This window comes from Brienomyrus brachyistius, chromosome 2 (assembly GCF_023856365.1).
Source record: "Brienomyrus brachyistius isolate T26 chromosome 2, BBRACH_0.4, whole genome shotgun sequence".
In the NCBI taxonomy this organism is placed as follows: domain Eukaryota; kingdom Metazoa; phylum Chordata; class Actinopteri; order Osteoglossiformes; family Mormyridae; genus Brienomyrus; species Brienomyrus brachyistius.
In genome coordinates, this window is record NC_064534.1 from 44,593,287 (window position 1) to 44,614,291 (window position 21,005).

Here is a 21,005-nt window from a genome sequence, read left to right on the forward strand (position 1 = left end):
TATGGCTGTGTTAGGTTCATGCAGTGCCTTTTGGTAGCGTACCGTATAGCGGTTGATTTTGAAAATCAATTGTAAGATGTTTTATGACTTCACAATTCATACACTCTGTACAACAAAGGACAAAACAGTCTCGATTTGTCAGCAGCTCACCTTTCTGAGCCTCTTTAAGATCTTTCTCAGTCTCTTCCTCTTCGGCACAATCTGTAATCTGCATTTAAAAAACATAACCAAGAACAAAGTTTATACCCAGGGGGGGAAAATAGTTTCAGGGTCCATTTAACTCTTCACCTGGCAAAAGTAGGAAATTCCTGCTGGAAAACGTGTGTATGTATTAGTCCAATACAGGACCCTGGAGCAGTCCAGAGGCTGAAGAAAAGCAGCTACCTGTCAATCCTAACAACACATCTCTGGCTTCTTGGCTACACCATTAATTTATTTTCATATTGGGGGAAAACACACAATGAGATTTTTAAGTTTTTGTGATAAATATTTTATAAAACAAAAAAGGAGCTGAAAATGTACCCAAAATAGATTTGAGTAAAATGAGTTTGTTTATAATCAACCAATAATGTCTTTAGTGGGAAAGGCAAGTCAGTAGTTCATTCACATTCTGATTAACCCTAACATCTGGATACAAAAATGATCAAATAACAGTGATGTTGCTGTGAGTTTGTGCCAACAGACAAAGCACTGCCAGCAGATGGCTTCCTTTTGTTCAACCTCATTTCTACAGAATCCAAAATATTCCCATGCAGTGGAAGATGAATGTCTTCATGACTAGTTCTTGTTTAATTTTCATTCATTTTGTTAAAGTGCCAAATTGTCTATGAGTGAGTCCAACTGCAAGAGCAGAAATGATTAGCAGCTCAAAGAGTGCATCCAAAATTCATGCAAAAACAGATGAGGTGGACTTTGCATTGATTATTTTTTTAATATTTACTAGATCAGGGATGGGTGGCCTCCTGCACTCTTTTGCTATGCACAAATATTTAAAGTTGGGGTATTAATCATTGGCCCCAAGGCAATAAAATTATGATTACTGAGGGAACATGATGCTTTGGAAACCTTTAATTCCTATCAGAATTCGGCTAATGAATATTATATATATATATATATATATATATATATATATATATATATATATATATATTTATTTTGATAATCTCAAAACTTCACTGAAAAACATTTCACAAATATTACCATGGAAGCTTAGACAATATTAAACAGAATACAAAAAGTATTTTGATTGTTATTAAAAACTTATCTACTGCAGTTTTTATTATTATTATTATTATTAAAAAAACACATTAAAGGAAGTGCTACCTGATGGGGGGGTTGCTGGCGATGAAACTTGTCGAGCTTGCCAGCGAAGATTAGCGGAATGATGTTACATCGTTTTTTATTCTGTGGAAAATGAAAAATTGAGCTGCGGGCCAGATTTCATAATAAGATTATAAACAGGTTGTAGTACTTTGAGATCTTGACTATCTCAGGGTCTTGATCATTGCTACCTTACCTTGCAAAAAGAATGACTTTTTTGCACTACAAAATAGGAGTGTTTACCAAAAGCATCTTAGTGCAAATCTTAACTACAGTTGTGGCCAAAAGTTTTGAGAATGACACAGTGTTCGTAGGTCTTTTTGTCAAATGTTTCTATGGTATATCCATCCATTTTCCTCCGCTTATCCGGGGTCGGGTCGCGGGGGCAGCAGTCTCAGCAGGGAAGCCCAGACTTCCCTCTCCCCGGCCACTTCTTCTAGCTCTTCTGGGGGGACCCCGAGGCGTTCCCAGGCCAGCCGAGAGACATAGTCTATCCAGCGTGTCCTGGGTCTTCCCCGGGGCCTCCTCCCAGTGGGACATGCCCAGAACACCTCCCCAGGGAAGCGTCCAGTAAGCATCCTAATCAGATGCACGAGCCACCTCATCTGGCTCCTCTCGATGCGGAGGAGCAGCGGCTCTACTCTGAGTCCCTCCCGAATGACTGAGCTCCTCCCCCTATCTCTAAGGGAGAGCCCAGCCACCCTGCGGAGGAAGCTCATTTCGGTCGCTTGCACCCGCGATCTCGTTCTTTCGGTCACTACCCATAGCTCATGACCATAGGTGAGGGTAGGAACGTAGATCGACTGGTAAATTGAGAGCTTCGCCTTTTGGCTCAGCTCTCTCTTCACCATGACAGACCGATGTTGCGCCCGCATGACTGCTGACGCCGCACTGATCTGCCTGTCGACCTCCCGCTCCATCGTTCCCCCACTCATGAACAAGATCCCGAGATACTTAAACTCCTCCACTTGGGGGAGGACCCCATCTCCAACCCGGAGAGAGCATTCTACCCTTTTCCGGCTGAGAACCATGGTCTCGGATTTAGAGGTGCTGATTCTCATCCCAACCGCTTCACACTCGGCTGCGAACTGCCCCAGTGAGAGCTGAAGGTCATGGTCCGATGAGGCCAACAGAACCACATCATCCGCAAAAAGCAGAGACCTAATCCTGAGGTCACCGAACCGGACACCCTCAACGCCCTGGCTGCGCCTAGAAATTCTGTCCATTAAAGCTATGAACAGAATCGGTTACAAAGGGCAGCCCTGACGGAGTCCAACCCTCACCGGAAACAAGTCCGACTTATTGCCGCCCATGCTGACCAGGCTCTGGCACCGGTCATACAGGGACCGAACCGCCCTTAAAAGGGAGCCCGGAACCCCATACTCCCAGAGCACTCCCCACAGGACTCCCCGAGGGACACGGTCGAATGCCCTCTCCAAGACCACAAAACACATGTAGACTGGTTGGGGAAACTCCCATGAACCCTCCAAAACCCTGCTGAGAGTATAGAGCTGGTCCACTGTTCCACGGCCAGGGCGAAAACCACACTGCTCCTCCTGAATCCGAGGCTCGACAATCCGGCGGACCCTCCTCTCCAGCACCCCCGAATAGACCTTACCAGGGAGGCTGAGGAGTGTGATCCCCCTATAGTTGGAGCACACCCTCCGGTCCCCCTTCTTAAAGAGGGGGACCACCACCCCGATCTGCCAGTCCTGAGGCACTGCCCCCGATGTCCACGCGATGCCACAGATGCGTGTCAGCCAGGACAGCCCCGCAGCATTCAGAGCCTTGAGGAACTCTGGGCGAATCTCATCTACCCCCGGGGCTCGGCCACCGAGGAGCTTTTTGACCACCTCAGCGACCTCCACCCCCGAGATAGGCGAGTCCACCCCCAAGTCCTCACACTCTGCTTCCATATCGGAAGGCGTGTCGGTGGGATTGAGGAGGTCTTCGAAGTATTCCTTCCACCGACCCAAGACGTCCCGAGTTGAGGTCAGCAGCGCACCATCCCCACCATAAATAGTGTTGATGCTGCACCGCTTTCCCGCCCGGAGCCGCCAGATGGTGGGCCAGAATCTCCTCGAAGCCGTCCGGAAGTCATTCTCCAAGGCGAAGGGAGGCTACCCTCTCGTCTACTGCGGTAAACCCCAATGTACAGGCACCCAGCCTGGGGGCAATAAGTATGCCCACACCCGCTCGGCGCCACTCCCCGCGGGCAACTCCAGAGTGGAAAAGGGTCCAACCCCCCTCGAGGAGACTGGTTCCAGAGCCCAAGCCGTGCGTCGAGGTGAGCCCGACTATATCTAGTCGGAATTTCACAACCTCGCGCACCAGCTCAGGCTTCTGTAGCCGAGGATCGGACGGCCAAGGTCCCTGCTTTTGGCTGCCGTCCAGATCCCATTGCACCCGACCCCTATGGCCCCTCCCATGGGTGGTGACCCCATTGGAAGGGGGACCCACTTGCCTTGTTCGGGCTGTGCCCGACCAGGCCCCATGGGTGTGGGCCTGGCCACCAGGCGCTTGCCAGAGCCCCACCCCCAGGCCTGGCTCCAGGGGGGGGGGCCCGGTGACCCGCGTCCGGGCAAGGGAAACTGTGGTTCCCAGCTTGTTTTCTTCATGAGGGGTTTTCTGAGCCGCACTTCGTCTGGTTCCTCACCCAGGACCTGTTTGCCTTGGGTGACCCTACCAGGGGCATAAAGCCCCAGACAACATAGCTCCTGAGATCACGGGAACACGCAAACCTCTCCACCACGATAAGGTGTCGGCTCCAGGAGCCAGTTTCTATGGTATACTGATGTATAATTACAAGCATAAGTGCTAAAGGCTTTTATTTACAATTACATTCAGTTTATGTAGAGTGTCAATATTTGCAGTGTTGGCCCTTCTAATGACCTCTGCAATTCGCGCTGGCATGCTGTCAATCAACTTCTCGGCCAAATTCTGACCGATGGTAGCCCATTCTTGTATAAACAATGCTTGGCGTTTGTCAGAATTTGTGGGTTTTTGTTTGTCCACCCACTTCTTGCAGATTGACCACAAGTCCAAATGGGACTAAGGTCTGGGGAGTTTTCTGGCTATAGACCCAAAATGTTGATGTTTTGTTCCCCAAGCCACTTAGTTATCACTTTGCTTTATGGCACGGTGCTCCATGATGCTGGGAAAGGCAACGTTTGTCACTAAAATATTCTTTGATGGTAGGGAGAAGTAGCTCTCGGAGGATGTTTCGGTACCATTCTTTATTCATGGCTGCATTCTTAGGCAAAATTGTGACTGAGCCCACTCCTTTGGCTGAGAAGCAACCCCACACATGAATGGTCTTAGGATGCTTTACTATTGACATGACACAGGACAGATGGTAATGCTCTGATGCCCCAAACAATAAGAAAGGGGATTCATCAGAGCATATGACTTTACCCCAGTCCTCAGCAGTCCAATACCTGTACCTTTTGCAGAATAACAGTCTGTCCCTGATGTTTTTCTTGCAGAGAAGTTGCTTCTTTGTTGCCCTTTCTGACACTAGCCTATCGCTGCACTGTGCAAGCAGGTACACTCACACTTGCCTGCTGCCATTCCTGAGCAAGCTCTGCACTAGTGGTGCCCCAATCCCACAGCTGAATCAACTTTAGGAGACAGTCCTGGTGCCTTGCTGGACTTTCGTGGGGCTCCTTAAGCATTCTTCACAATTGAACCTCTTTCCTTGAAATTCTTGATGATCCAATAAATGGTTAATTTAGGTGCAATCTTACTAGCAACAATATCCTTTATTGTGAAGTCCTTTTTTGTGCAAAGCAATGATGACTGCAAGTGTTTCCATTCAGGTAACCATGGTTAAGAGGAAGAACAATTATTTCAAGTACCACTCTCCTTTTAAAGCAACCAGTCTGCTATTCTAACTCAATCAGCATGAGAGTGATCTCCAGCCTTGTCTTTGTCAACACCCTCACCTGCGATAACGAGAGAAATCACTGAAATATTGTCAGCAGTTCCTTTTGTGGCAGGGCTGAAATACAGTGGAAATGTTTTTTTTTTGGGATTTAGTTCATTCATGACAGAGAACTTTCCAATTGATTGCAATTCATCTGATCACGTCATAACATTTTGGAGTATATGTAAATTGCCATCATAAAAACTGAGGTAGCAGACTTTGTGAAAATTAATATTTGTGTCATTCTCAAAACCTTTGGCCATGGCTGTATTAGAGTGTATGTTCTGCAGTACAAAACAGAGGCAAGTTCCCTAAACCATCATAGTGCAAAGATCATCACCGTAGCACAAAGATCAGATAGCGCTTCCTTTAAGAATATTAATGAACCTTCCCCTGCCATGTTACATTCTGGAAGTCCATGTTTTGGCACTGCTACATTGTGCATCCACCAAGTGTCTTTATCTTGTCATCTTTGTCAAAGAATATAAATTACCTGCAGCACATGAACACAAAAACCAGGAAGGAGGAAAATCTTAATTTTACCCCCAAAAATGGATTCAAATTTATTCTAATGTTATATTAGCATGTTTCCCATCAGAATTTACTCATTCAAAAAAAGGGATAGAAGTAATCCAGCAAACTATAAGCTAATCAGTTTAACCTGCAAAATTGGAAAAGTAATGGAAACTATAATCCAAGTAAAGATGGTAGATTACCGGATTCAAATAACATTCTGAGGGATAGCCAACATGGATTTAGGAGAGGTAGACCCTGTTTAACTAATCTACTTCAGTTCTCTGAGGAAGCTACAAGCGAAATTGATCACTAAAAGGCCTACGATGTGATCTACTTTGATTTCCAGAACGCCTTTCATATTGTCCCGCACATACGGCAGATTGGATTGAAAACTGGTTAACAGATGGAAAGCAGCGGATAGTTATTAGAGGCACAATGTCACAGTGGGCCTGCGTTCATAGTGGGGTACCGCAGGGTTCAATTTTAGGACCACCATTGTTCCTAATTTACATTATTGATATTGACAATAAACATAGCAAACTGGTTAAATTTGCAGACGGTGAGTGGTATAGCAGATACTGAACTAACACCACAGAGGCTACAACAGGATCTTGATTTAATTAGTGACTAGGCTAATAGCTGGCAGATAAAATTTTATGTAGATAAATGTAAGGTAATCCATGCAGGGAGCAGAAATATAAAGTACAGATATTTTAAGAGTTCCACTGAAACAAAGGTAGGCGATTATGAGAAAGACTTCGGTGTGTATGTTGATGCTTCCATGTCCCACTCTCACCAGTGTGGGGAAGCAATAAAAAAAGGCCAATAGGATGTTGGATTACATCTCTAGGTGTGTAGAGTTTAAGTCAAGGGAGGTAATATTAAAATTATACGATTCCTTGGTAAGACCCTACCTAGAATATTGTGTGCAGGTTTGGTCACCATACCTTAAAAAGGACATGGCTGCCTTGGAAAGGGTGCAACGTAGGGTTACAAGAATGATTCCTGGTCTTAGAGGAATGTCTTATGAGGAGAGGTTAGCCGAGCTGAATCTGTTCAACCTTGAGGAAAGACTAAGGGGGGACAAGATCCAGGTGTATAAGGTTCTAACAGGTCGGGATGCTGTTCAGCCAAATGGCTGTTTCAATATTAGTTTAAATAGTAGAACTCGTGGCCATAGGGGGAAATTAGCAGGAGAACATTTTAAAATGAATTTGAGAAAGCACTTCTTTACACAGCGTGTAGAGTATGGAACAGTCTTCTTGTTCATGTAGTGCAAGCTAAAACCCTGTGTTCCTTTAAATCAGATCTAAATAAGATTTTAACATCTCTGAGCTGTTAGTAGAGTTCTCCCCAAACGAGCTTGATGGGCCGACTGGCCTCCTCTCATTTGTAAATTTCTTACGTTCTTAAACACATACAATGAATCATCACCATAATAATACATCATGGTGTACGGATACATCTTTACATCCCTAATTCAAAGCATGTTTTATAGTAGCAAATCATGCTGCTTGACCCCTATGAGTATGTTGAGACTTTTACGTGAAAAAAAATAATAAAACACTAGAGGCAAGCCGAAAAATTACTTGAAATGAGTACACCTTAATGCCTTGAGTCCTAGTTGTGACATGTAATTCTGAAACTACATCTATTTATTGCACATTCCACTTACATGCCAGTTTGCAGAATATTTCCCCACCAATTAGATTGTTACCTGTATTTAAGTCGTAATAGATATGCCTTAAAATTATATTTGATAAATTTTTTTATATTCCTATATATTCACACAGTGAGCAACATCTTCCACGATATAACATTAAGAACTGGAACATATGCATCAATGATAGACAAAACCCTTGAGGGACCACTTTTTTCCATTAATATTGCATGCACAAATTAATGTTCTCATGAAATACTAAATCGAGCTCACAAAATCCCTAACATGTACTGTACATTTTTATTTTCTTGTGTATTCAATTTGCTATTTCAGGTCAGGTCGGGGAGCATGCGATGATACAGCACGCTGGGGCACCCACCACACAGTGAAATTCCCCTGGCAATCCCCCAGGTAAATACACAGTCCAGTCCCACCCTCCAGAAGTGGCCATCCATCTGCCATAGTCAGCCGTTACGTGGGCGTCCCCTTGGCCTGGTCCAGCCGGTTGGGTCACCCTCAGGGAAACGCGCCACATGGCCGTAGTGTCATAAGTGATGCTCCCCCACCATGCAGGTAATGCGTCTCATTCGGAACTCCTTTAGCAACCACTCATTCGACACAAAGTGAAACCAGCAGTACCCAAGGATTCTCCGAAGAGATACAGTACCGAAGGAGTCCAGTCTTCGTCTCAGCTCACTGGATAGCATCCATGTTTCACAGCCATACAGCAAGACAGGGAGAACCAGGACTCTAAAGATAATGTCATCCTCTTGCAAAGATATCAGGACCGCCACATACCCCTTTCCAGTGACCTCATGACTCCCCCATGTTCTTCCAATCTGTCAGCTGACTTCATAGGTTCAATGTCACTGCTGAGGTAAATCTCTCAAGGTTGACATTCTCCCCGCAGACAGATACACTACTGATGGTTGTGAAGTCATTAAATATCTGGATCTTGGTCTTTATCCAGGACACCCGGAATACTGTAAGATCACAGTTGCATTTCGATACTGCATCGGGGGCACGTAGTGCTGCCCTTACCTGAAGATCGCTATTCGCATTATAAATAGCCGCATTTCCACGTATTCAAATCGCATTCACATGGTAATTAAATGAACAACGCAGCGGTGAAACGCGATCCACATACATCCCCATCAGTGCCATAAAAGTTTGGACAAGGGCAACAAAAGATCGGAAAAGTTGTATAATGCTAAAACAAAACACCGGGCCGAATATCTCAAAACTGAAAAGAGTCGCTCAGAGAAGCAGAGTCTGTACAGTGAAGATGGGAAGAGGTTCACCACTCAGTGAAAGACTGCGTGCTCAAATAGTGCAACAATCTAAGAATAATGTTCCAAAACGTAATATTGCAAAGAATTTGGCAATTTCATCATGTATGTGATGCGATATATCATTAAAAGATTCAGAGAATCCGGAGAAATCTCTCTACATAAGGGACAAGGCCAAAACCCAATATTGGATAGCCGTGATCTTCAGGTGGCACCGATTTAAAACCGTACAAGGTTTTACAGTGGAAATCAGTGCAGGAAGTAAGGAACACTTCTGAAAATCATTGTCTGTGAACAGGATAAATCTACCATAGAAAGAAGAAACCATATCCAAACATGATCCAAAAATGCTAATGACTTTTTTGGGCATGAGCTCATTTAAGATGGACGGAGGCAAAATGGAAAACTGTCATGTGGTCTGACAAACAAACAAATAAATAAAATATTTTTGAAAATCATGGACGCCGCGTCCTCTGGGCTAAAGAACAGAGGGACCATCCAGCTTTTAACAGCGAACTCAACTCAAATGCCAGCATCCTTGATGGTATGGGGGTTCATTAATGCCCATGTGTTGGGTAGCTTCCGGGAAAGCACTATATATGCTGAGTGATGAATACAGGTTTTGGAGGAACATATGCAGCCATCCAGGCCACGTCTGTTTCAGAGAAGGTCTTGTATATTAACAAAACAATGCAAAACTGCATTCTGCATATTACAACAGCATGGCTTCGTATTAGCAGATTCTGGGTGCTAGACTGGCTAGCCTGCAGTCCAGACCTATCATCCTTTGAAAACATTTGACGTATCATGAAAATTGCTGCATTCTGTTTTTATTTAAATTTTAGTGTCCCAACTTTTTTGGAAATGGGGTTGTAGTATTAATGAATTACATTTCAATAATGCTTTTCTCATTATGCATAGTTGTTTATGTGGCATTAACATCCGCTAAACTAAATAAGCACTATTGAGATGCATGTTAACTTTTGTATAAAAACTAAGCACACATCATTTTTTATTGTGGGTGTTAACTCCACACAAACAGCACCACTTTTCTATTTTTGAATGAGGTGAGGAAGTATGTCCAGACCTGCCACCTACTGAAATTGGCCACATCATGAATTGAAAAAAAAGGACACCCTAAACTTTTGAGCAGCTGGAATTCTATATCTGGCAAGAATGGGACAACATTTCACTTTCAAAACTCCTGACACCTATCTCCTCAGTTCCCAAATATTCACAGAGTGTTATAAAAAGAACTTTTTTGAAATGTGTTGCTGGTATTAAATTCAAATTGTGCATATATTTGTCACAAAACAATAAAATTTCAGTTTCAACATTTAATAGGGTTGTCTTTGTTCTATTTTCAATTAAATATAGGTTTATGTGATTTTATAAATCATTGCATTCCGTTTTTATTTACATTTTATACAGTATCCCAACTTTTTTGGAAATGGGGTTGTACACACATTCAAGCTGAAGGGTAAACACTGAGGTGTAGACAGGTGGGTGAGATGCTGTGTACGCTGCATACTGAAAGATTACTGTACCTCCATGACCACGCTGCCCTCTGCAGTCTGCGCCCGCACCTCCGTCACCTTCCCCTTTTTCACCTCCTGTTTCTTTACGACTGGTTTGCTCGATTTCTCCAGTGTCATCTTTGTTTTCTTTAGCTGCGGCTCTTCGTCCTCTTCATCCTCGCGCTCCTCATGCACACTATCCTCTTCTTCTTCCTCATCATCCTCACTCGTATCTTCTGTAACTCTGTTGCGCTGGCTACTAGTGGTTGGGGTCTGTTTGGTTGCCCCCTAGGTGTGCAAGGGTGATAAAAATAGACACCGTTTATTTTTTCCAGGAGTTGTGTGAATACTATTGTTTTACGATTGTAAAAATAGACCCATCAAGAAAAATTTAGGATAATCTACAAAAATAGGGAAAGATGATAAATAGGAGCATTTTCCAGCCACTGCTGTTAAAATGATTAGTTCAAATAACCATTGCTTGTCTAGGCTTTCTCAAATAACACAGTAATTGAGAAGTCAATTCACTGGTGAAAAAGTTCATATAAAACATGACAATTTATTGTAATCAGTATTAGAATTATTGCACAATTTATTCAGTTTCAAACTGGGTCTACATATGCATGCAGATTTTTCTGAAACACATTTTTTCAGTAGTAATAACAACATCATGATGTTGTCAGAATGTATTGGCCAGATAGCCCAGTCACACTGCCTACTCCGATTGAATTCCTATTTCTTCCACACTCAACTTTTACGCACAAAAAAACTTTATTGCCCCTGACAAATCAGCTGACATTGAAACAAGTCACACAAAGCCGGATTATGCATAGCCAGATAACTTTGATGCTAAGTAGCGATATCACAACACAGGTTCTTATAGGACACATCACCACGGAAACTCATGCTACAGAGCAAAACTGCTCCACAACAGGTTGTGTTTCAGGATCACAGATCTCAAACGGCGCTTGGAGAAGAAATCGGCCTGATGTAACAAATGGGCTTTCCCAAACATGGTAGTCCATGAAAATACTGTGACTGTGATAAAGTTAGCTGTATAGTTGATATTCTGTCTTCTGGCTATAATATAAAAAATAATAAAAAAATAAAACAAGCATGCCAGGCAGATTTTAATCATGGATCTTTGATGTCCAAAGGCAGAGATGCACCCCGATAATTTTTTATTTCGAGCACTTTGTTTCGAAATAGGCAACCTTTGCTATAACAAGATATTGGTCCAACATTCTGAGCGGGTAACAACTACAGCACACCCCATGATTTTCCAGATTACAGTAGACTGTCCGCATGTGCACTTCACATTCAAGTTTATTGAATACTGAATAGTAAAAAGAGAGATTAAGATTACGAATAACAAGACTAACAATATTTACAAAAGCCACAAAGCATTGCTCTTTGCCATTACTGTCATCATTTTACCATAATAATTCTTTGTTCCATTGCAGTGAAATATGTGGCTCTGCTGCAATGCATGCTTACGCGACTAGCTGATTGCTGTACATGGTATGCTTTAAGCCCTCGTGCTTGGGAAGTAATCATGGTTTCAGTAGGGAAACCTGACTTGACACAGATTGCTGATAATGTCATTGAACCGTTTGTCTCAGATTGCACTTATTCAAGCTGAAACTTATCTTTGACACCTGACTTCACTGAAACAGCTTTGCAATACAGGCCCCAGATCAGCATCTACGGTTGTTTTTTCATATGCACAGGTAGGTAATATTACTTCAGTTTTCATGCAATGTCTCTCCAAGTGAATTAGGTTCCAGAACATCACCTATACAATGTGCCAGCAAAATGTGAAAAACATCCATAATAATATTTACAGAAAACCATGTTCAAGACTCAGCCTTCCTTGCTGCCACTAAGCAGTGATGTTTCAGTTTTGGTGCAAAATTTGATCATAACCCCATGGTCACTCATTTAATGTGCGTCTGTCTTCTACTATTTTTAGTTTTAGTGTCAAGACATGAAACATATGTATTCCTCATCCATTTAAACACATTAAAACAGTTGAGCATCTACCAAAAGCACACTCAGACCATAAAGTAATTGACAACAAAGTAGAAATGCATACAGGGTAAGGGATGTCACCTACCCGTGGAGAGCGCACGGCCCCCATCCTACCACCTGATTTGACTTTAGAAACCGGGACCCTGGGGCTGGCAGCTGGCCGGGCCTTGGCCAGGGGCTCCTGCCTGCGGACGGCAGGAGGTGGAGGAGGAGGAGATGCAGGTGCTGGCACTGGGGGTTTTGCTGTCCGGGTTGGGGTATTGGGCTTTCTGCTGAGGGGAGGGGGCTTGCTGAGGGGTGGCCGGCTCGGGGCATTCTTTATCATCGCTGGCAGAGGGGGAGATCGGGGCCGTACCACCCTGGTGCCCTGAGTAAAACACACACACATATCCATATTTACTACATTACCGTACAGTTACTGGAGATGATAGTGATAAAACTGATAAAATTAATTTTGCATGACATACAAATACTCTGGAATCAGACCGTATTAGAAATGAGGGACTGTCCGAATGATTAGGTTCTGATTCTTAATTATTGAAATATTTAGTTTGTAAAGGCTGAGGGAAAAAAAGTTAAGGTTCTCGCTCTCTTTTTAAACTACAATAAGCTGACATTCCAACACACTCAAACATATACCAGCAAAATACACCCAAGGAAAGCTGTGTCACCTGTGGGTTACTCTCACTTGCAGTCTTCAAGCTGGCTTCTAGAGGCAATTTCTTCACATCTGCCTGAGATTTAATGGGAGCAGTTTTCTAGAAAACAGCACAAATAAAAAGTAAACACTGCGGAATTGAACTACAAACTATGGGTGGGCTTTATGGCCAAAATGTCAGATTACGATTCATGAAATAACAATCAATCAATCCCAATTTATAAGCCACATTTAAGACACCCTGTGTCAGCAAAAGTGCTGTACAGAATACCAAAAAAATGCAATAAAACACAAAAATAAATATAACTACAAGCAGTGATCGAGGGATCCAAACGGTCAGAACGTCATCCACGGCATAGAAGCAGTATATCAGTACTGATGAAATATGGAGTACTGACTGTCACTTTTGGCCAATGTATTAAAAAGTCAGACGTAGTGAATACTACTGTGACAGGATGGAGATTTTCGAGTCTAGGGTTAACGGGTCAGGAGATATAGGACAGAATGTAGAAACCTGCAGTGTGGCACCTCCCCTTATTAAATGCCTGGTTCGGGTCAGATGGTCTGAGTAGTGGGTAGAAACAAACACCTTTCTACTTAATGTGATAAGTCTAGATCTTAAAGGTTAACCCTCTGGAGTTGACGGCATCGTCTGCGATGCCGTGTATCTTTCTCGTGTATTTCAGTAACTGAACTTTTGTGAGTCATGCCAAATCAAGATATATGTACTATTTAATGACAGTCATGACCTAGGTCATTCTGGAGGCATGTCAATCAGAACACTGCCCTAATGGATGATTCATAAAAATAACTTGACCTGCCACCAGCCACAACCAACCCTGCACCATTTCCATGCTCATTTCAATCAAGCGCCTTAATTTCAGGCATGCTTCAGCCAATCCTCACCAAATTTGACCCACTAATGTAGCACTGGTCCACAGACAGACCCTATAACTTTGGTTACAATCTGTCAAACGGGGGCGCTACGGCCACCGTCCTTATACGTCCAAGACCCACCTTAGCAAATTTAGCTGAAATGTCCTCATTTCTCATAAAACCTTCAAAGAATTGTTACCTTTCCCTTCATCTGACTTCAGATTTTTAATTACCTGTCATTTTCCTGCCATTTGACTTTTAGAAATTTATCAAACTTCAATGATACTTCAGGCTGTGTACACTGCAGCAATTGCAATATTTAAATAAATTGGCCAGCAGGGGGAGTCAGTGCTCCATTTATAAAATGCCATTCAAAACTTGCCATTCAGCTTTTCTCTTGTATAAATGAACAGTCTAGAATAGGATACAGCATGATATTACTGCTGTTACAGTACATGTAGGAGTCCCACAACTCAGCACTTTGTTAATAATATGTAACACAGCCTACGTTTACACAGGCAGTATAAACAAAGCAACCCTGTAAGATCTAGACTTATCAGACCAGGTATAAAAGGTACCTAAATCTACCAACTAGTCAGACCATCAGACCAAAACCATGCATTCAGTCAAGCTCAGGCACTCCACCACTGGGTTCTACATTCTGTCCTACATTTGCTGACTTGTTAGACCGACACTCAACAATCTATCCTCATTTCTACCTACTCAGACCATCTGACCCAAACAAGTCCTGTTCTGTCTGACATCTGCTGACCTGTAGTTCTGTCTGACTTGCAAGTACGCTCCTCTACCTTTTGTCCTACCCGGATGATCATCCTACACTTTGGACCCGTTCGTCACTGCCTGCAGTTATATTTTTATTGGATATTTAAGAGCAGTGTGCAAATTCAAAAGCTACCAGCATTGACTAGATGGGGTGACATTATAGGATTAATAGGAATATAACTTTTTGAATTAATAAAAGTCACGAGGAAATGCAAATGACTGTCATTTAACAGTAAATATATTTTGATTGGCCATGAGACACAGAACTGAACATAAAAAGGATTTTTACAATTTATATGAGATTCAATTAGAAATGAGTAAAATGCCACTTGTACCAGTTCGGCAGGTTTAGAGACATGTTCAATTGTGGTAGAGCCCCCAATTCACCAACTGGTGCCAAATTTCGAGGGTCCTTCCTTAGTACCCTCTTACAGTATGTCTTCACATTTGGTGAGGATTGGCTTAAGCATGAAATACAGCTGCCTGATAGAAATAGGCGTGTCACAGGTAGTCGTGGTGAGGCCGGTGGCCATACCATACAAGAAGTTTAAGATATTGTTAATTATTTATAATGACTGCTGATTTGACTGATACCAGATTTAAGTAGGCTGGGTAAAAATCTTAGGACAAGTTTGAAAAAAATCTGTTTTTATATTCATACGAAATAGGCAAAAATACAAAGAGATAGAACCAAGTTCTATATGCTGTTTGATTTGGCATTACATATTGAATTGGCTTGGTAACAAATTTCAACTGTAAGCTTGAGAGTTCAAGAGATATAGGCAGAAATGCGAAGTCTGGCAGACTGGGGTGCCCTCAGTGTTAATTTTGGCAAGAATTTAAGTTTTTATTGTCAGTCTTAGTCACTTGCAGAAAGTCGGATTAAAGTCACATTTTAGTCCTTTGTTTGTGTTTTTAGTTAAGAATGTCAGTGGAACTCAGATTTAATTTTATGCTAATTTTAGTCATAATTGTATCACAGTTTAATGATCCTGAAATGAATTTTGCTGAAGGATTTCACCTGGCTGTATAAATTCCCTTGAGATGCAAACATACCCAATAATGCTTAGTTATCTACGCTGAGAATGTTACGGACTTACCATACTTCTTTCATATATAAAAATGAATGCCTAAAGATTGTTATAAAAAGTGCAATACAATCCTTCACAGATCATATTCATTTTCAAAACACATACTTGTACTTTTCCGTTTCATTTTTGTTACTAGGTCATTTAAACACCCATCAAATTTAACTGTATGGCCATTTTATTCTGTAATAATTTTTGTTATTCGGACATCTAAACACCTATCAAACGCCCAATTAACCATGTGCAAAACCTGTTCACAATTTACAATAACCAATAAAAAAGTACATTAGTAAAACTGCTAAAATGACAAAAAAAGGGACAGCGACTAAACATTAAGCTCATGTGTCTTTCCTTCTGTTTACTTATCTCAGTTTGGTTTCAGGCAGATACTTCTTTCCTGATGACCCTTACATGTGTGCGCATCCCTGAACACTAAGAACTGTTCCGAAACAAACTGAACTTTTTACTACCATCTTGTGCTCTCCTCGGCTGTGGCTCGTTGCCAGACTCATTGCCAGTAGCAGCACCTTTCATATCAGCAGAATTTGGAGTCACGGGCAGGTCCAAATATTTAGCCTGCCAGATATCTGATGGGTGTCTGCAACACATCACCGACTCCGTTGGGTCGCACTGAAAACAGTTCACTGATAGCAATCGAGTGCGGAATCGCCTGCGCAGATTGCGCACCAATTTACCTCAGATCCAGGGGTTTCATTTGCAATTTCCCAAAACTTTCAGCGAAAGGAAAATTGGGGCTAAATCCGTATAGTGCGAAATTAGCATTATACTGATAGCTAGCATTTGGTCAGACATGCACCAAGCAGAAAAAACAAATTATCCAATGAGAAAGGTGCTTGGAGACAGTAAGTGCACTTGCAGATTTATGCATATGTGAATGATTAGTTAAAAAGAATAACAACCAATGCTTTGAGATGGCTACTGTGATCTAGGTTCTCTACCCAAACAGAGCCAGCAATTTTGTCTTGTCTTTACTCGTCATAGCATAATGAAAAGATTGTCTAAATTTTCGTTGTCAACCATTTATTCATGTAAGGTGTTGTTACAATCAACTTAATTGTATTCAATTAATCATGAAATAAAAGGTGGTCAAAAAATACTTAGTCAAAATTTTCACTGATGAAATTAACACGGGGTGCCCTTGCCAGGGCAGGCTGAGGGTCTGTACAGAAATGGATCATCCCGTTTTGGTTTGGACTGGTGATTGTTAAGCCTGTCGAATGGCTGCTTGACACTGATTGCCTGATGATGGCCAGGGTTTTATGATACATGACTGCAAAAGTATTTGCCTGACCTCAGACTTGGGCATAGTACATACGTATCAAATTTCACTTTGACTGGCCAAGGATGTCAAGAGATATGGGCAGTGTTTAGCTGCGATATCCCCTACTGACAAAAATCTTTTACTGCTTTACCAGAATAGTGCTGTGAGATAGGATTTCAAATTTGGTTGATGCAGGACCAGGCATTGCCAAGTTATAGCTGTCTGGTTAAAAGAGGCTTGATAAAGGTTCAGCTTGGGCATGGATAGTGACTGTGTAGTAGACAAATGTCATTTTTTATAATTATCGATCAGCACAGGGGTCTGATTGGTTTATGTGATTTGGTCAGAAGATGTAGGACCGGATTGGTAAAATATGATTAGGAAATTATACAAATTAGCTAAAAACTAAGAAGGAGTTTAACACTGTGGATGAACTAGTAGGGTTTGACCCCCTGTATCTGGGGAAAAAGGAATTTTGACTCTAGGACTAACGGGTCAGGAGATATCACCACAAACATATAAGGGGGCACTACTGTGTCCCCCATTGACTACCGGATTTGGGTTAAATGATTTGAGTAGTAACAAATTCTAACAAAAACAATTGTGTTCCATAGCACTACATGCTTTGGATCCCTAATAAATAATAAAAAAAAATAAAACACAAAATAACCAATAAAGCACAATAACCAACAGGTACCCCAACTGCTAAAGAGTCAACATATGTTTTCAGTCTTGTTTCAAAATAAGTAAAATCGACGGTGCCGAATTAATATTCACTGGTAGTACATTCCACCGGGCTGGAACACATACTGCAAAAGCACAATCTCCAGCAGTCTTTAAATGGGTGCAATGTATGCATTGTGTGTTGGGGCCAGAAGAAATCAACGCTTGAATAACCTTCTCCAGATCACAATGCGGAAAAAACAGTATGCTGACCAAATAAAATGACTTTGGATTTACTTTAATTAAGAAAAAGGAAATTAGCCATCCACTATCCTAAATCAATAAATCAATAGTAAAACAGATGCATTTCATTTTTCATTTCAAGGATTTATAGAAAAATAAATTACATTTTCATTCTAAAGATTTTTTTATTCATCTGTATGTAAATGAGGTAGGCAGCCCTAACCCTTTTTCCAAATCTCTATTCGCCAAAGGGACTTTCTGATCTGCGCTTGGTCTTGCTTGGATGAGAAGAAACACTGCACTAGCTGGTATTCATGTTAGCATTTCTAAGCTCACCCTACACAACTTTCCAAATCGTCAGATCGCTATACCATTCATATTTATCGGACTCCATTTGTGCAAAAAATATGACAACATGCATATGTGGTTCCCATTTGTGCCAAAAATGTATCTATATCTGTTCATGAGCATTTGTCTGTGTCTACTCAACTTTATGGTACTTTAGCTTTATGCCCTATCATTTTACATGCATTGCATGTCGACCAAATATGTTAACACGTTGTCATTATGCATCATTATGCTTGTTTGACTGCGTTATGAATGTCCTGATGTATCGTCTGACTGTACTGTCCTGCATGTCGTTTTGATGTTCTCCTCGTCGTTTGAGTGCATCGTTATGCATGCCGTCGTGACGTGACATTTGTGTGGCTTTGCTTCTCATCCTGCTTTATATCATTGTCCCTAACATCTCAAGTTGACTAATTCATGTTTATTTGTATAGCATGTTTTCAAACAAAAGATTTGCAGGAAATGTAGGTAATACACACAACATCCAGGACTAGAAAGAGCAAAGGAATCCTGACGATTGTGAGAGAAGTAGTCATTGAACTTGATTCAACAACCCGCAAAGTTTGTCACGTGTACAAGTACAGTGTACTTGTATACAGTCTACTTGAATGCCTATAGCTATGAAAAATCAAAAGCATACTGGAGAGTGATTAGTGTATTTGAGAAGTGAAAGTGATTAGTTTCACCATGGTACATAGTGCACAAAAGCAAAATGTGTCCTCTGCTAAACCATGACCATAGCTTAACCCATAAGTGACATCGTGACATAGCATGGGGCAGCTAATTTGGCGCCTGGGGAGAAGTGCTTGGTAGCAGTAACTTACTCAGAAAAAGTGTTAGGGCTGCCCAACTCAAATTTACAAATTTACTTACAGATGAATTTAAAAAAAATCTTTGCAATGAAAAATCATTTGTCTATGAATCTAGGAATAGAAAATACTAATTTATTTTTTATTGATTAGTTTGTTTATGTCACATTTCGTCCTCCATATTAGCTGCTTAACAGTGAAAAGCAAATTAAAATTTACAAATAAGGCCCAAAGGGAGCATGTACAAGGAGAAGAGGATTGGCCCTAAGATGGAAACCTGTGGGACCACATACTCAACAGCTGCAGATGATAAAAAAAAGTGACCAATAATGACTGGAAAAGTTCTGCAAGACAGGAAATAAATCAGCCTAAAACTGACCAATAAAATCATATTCACAGGTGCCATCATTATAGAGATGATATTATCGTTTGTGGGGCGGCATGGTGGCGCAGTGGTTAGCGCTGTTGCCTCACACCTCTGGGACCCGGGTTCAAGTCTCCGCCTGGGTTACATGTGTGTGGAGTTTGCATGTTCTCCCCATGTCATCGTGGGGTTTCCTCTGGGTACTCCGGTTTCCCCCCACAGTCCAAAAACATGCTGAGGCTAATTGGAGTTGCTAAATTGTCCGTAGGTGTGCGACAGTGAATGGTGTGCGAGTGTGCCCTGCGATGGGGTGACCCCCCTCCTGGGTTGTTCCCTGCCTCGTGCCCATTGCTTCCGGGATAGGCTCCGGACCCCCCGCGACCCAGTAGGATAAGCGGTTTGGAAGATGGATAGATGGATTATTGTTTGATTTTTGTTTACAAACCAAATTATTTTCTATGTTTTTACCAATTACCAAGTTAACTGATTAGAAAACATCAATTAAGTTTTTAATTCAACATCTACTCATTAAGAGGACTGTGATGAATAAAAAGAAAGTAGTAAAATATACAGACAGTGCTGAAATTTCATGCAGGCTGAAATTGCTTTGTTTCACACCTGCCGCTGAACATGCAGGCAGTGCATGATTGGTGCATGCCACTTTGTTCTGTTGTTATAATAATAGTACAGGGTTCTAATTTGGTTTCACATGCGACCAAAAAAAAAAAAAACTCAAGTGCGACTATTTTTTCCTCGGTCTCACTGGTGCGCCTAACATTTCACAGGGTTATCTTTTTTTCCCCTCTCCCCCCGGGTCAGAGCCAAAGGCAGAGAACAGGTGGGTCTTCATTACTTTAGACCAGTGTTTTTGAAACTGTACCTTATTTATATTTTTAAAAAATGTATGTTTTTATTAATTATAAAATCATTTACATTTAACTTGATAGTATATTCGACATGATTTATTACATTAATATACATTTAGTATATACATATTTATTATAACCATATATTGAGTTTGTAGCAGCATGTTCGCTTAACCTCAGGATTATAATTACCGTGATAAAATATTAGGGATTTTGCTTTACCATTGTATGCATTTAACACAGACCTAGGCTTAAATTACATTACACATAATCCAGACATACCTTTTTAAAAACTTTCTAAATCATTGTCTATAGTGGCCCTGAAAGCCCAGATTATGTTGACATTAATACAAAATTAAACGGCATAACACAAAAACATGAAAAATTAAGCAAATTTAAATGTTAAATGCAATGTATTCTCTTAACCCTCTGGGGTCTAAGGGTAGGAAACACTCACTGACTGGGGCATGGTCATACATTTCACTCAATATCAAACTTAATTCATGGCAAATAAATTCTTATATATTTGATTTGGCATTACACTCATCTTAATCTTAGTGTACTTTGTAAATATGTCAGATTTATGTGAAGTTTGTAATTTGACATCAAAGTACAGACATTGCAAAATGCAGTTTGGAACTCTTGAAGAAACATTTTAATAAATACATAGTAAGTAATGGTGTCAGTTTGTTTTGATCATGCATCCCAGATATCTGATCACCAACGTCTTGGCTACATGAAGATGACTAAATGGTGTAGTTGCAACA

General features: G+C 41.4%; 1 protein-coding gene across 3 annotated transcripts in view; it reads right to left on the bottom strand.

Annotated features, from left to right (window-relative positions):
- The window catches only part of morc2 (MORC family CW-type zinc finger 2), a 50,285-nt gene that overhangs the window by 8,584 nt on the left and 20,696 nt on the right, over window positions 1–21,005 (bottom strand). For 2 of the 3 annotated variants that reach the window (XM_048985681.1, XM_048985671.1), the window contains exons 19-23: window positions 12,930–13,016; window positions 12,344–12,625; window positions 10,258–10,515; window positions 1,324–1,404; window positions 151–208 (exon numbers count right to left, since the gene is read on the bottom strand). In XM_048985681.1, coding sequence (XP_048841638.1) covers window positions 151–208; window positions 1,324–1,404; window positions 10,258–10,515; window positions 12,344–12,625; window positions 12,930–13,016 — 766 coding nt within the window. The remainder of the gene's footprint in view (window positions 1–150; window positions 209–1,323; window positions 1,405–10,257; window positions 10,516–12,343; window positions 12,626–12,929; window positions 13,017–21,005) is intronic. The other variant, XM_048985690.1, reaches the window with a different exon arrangement.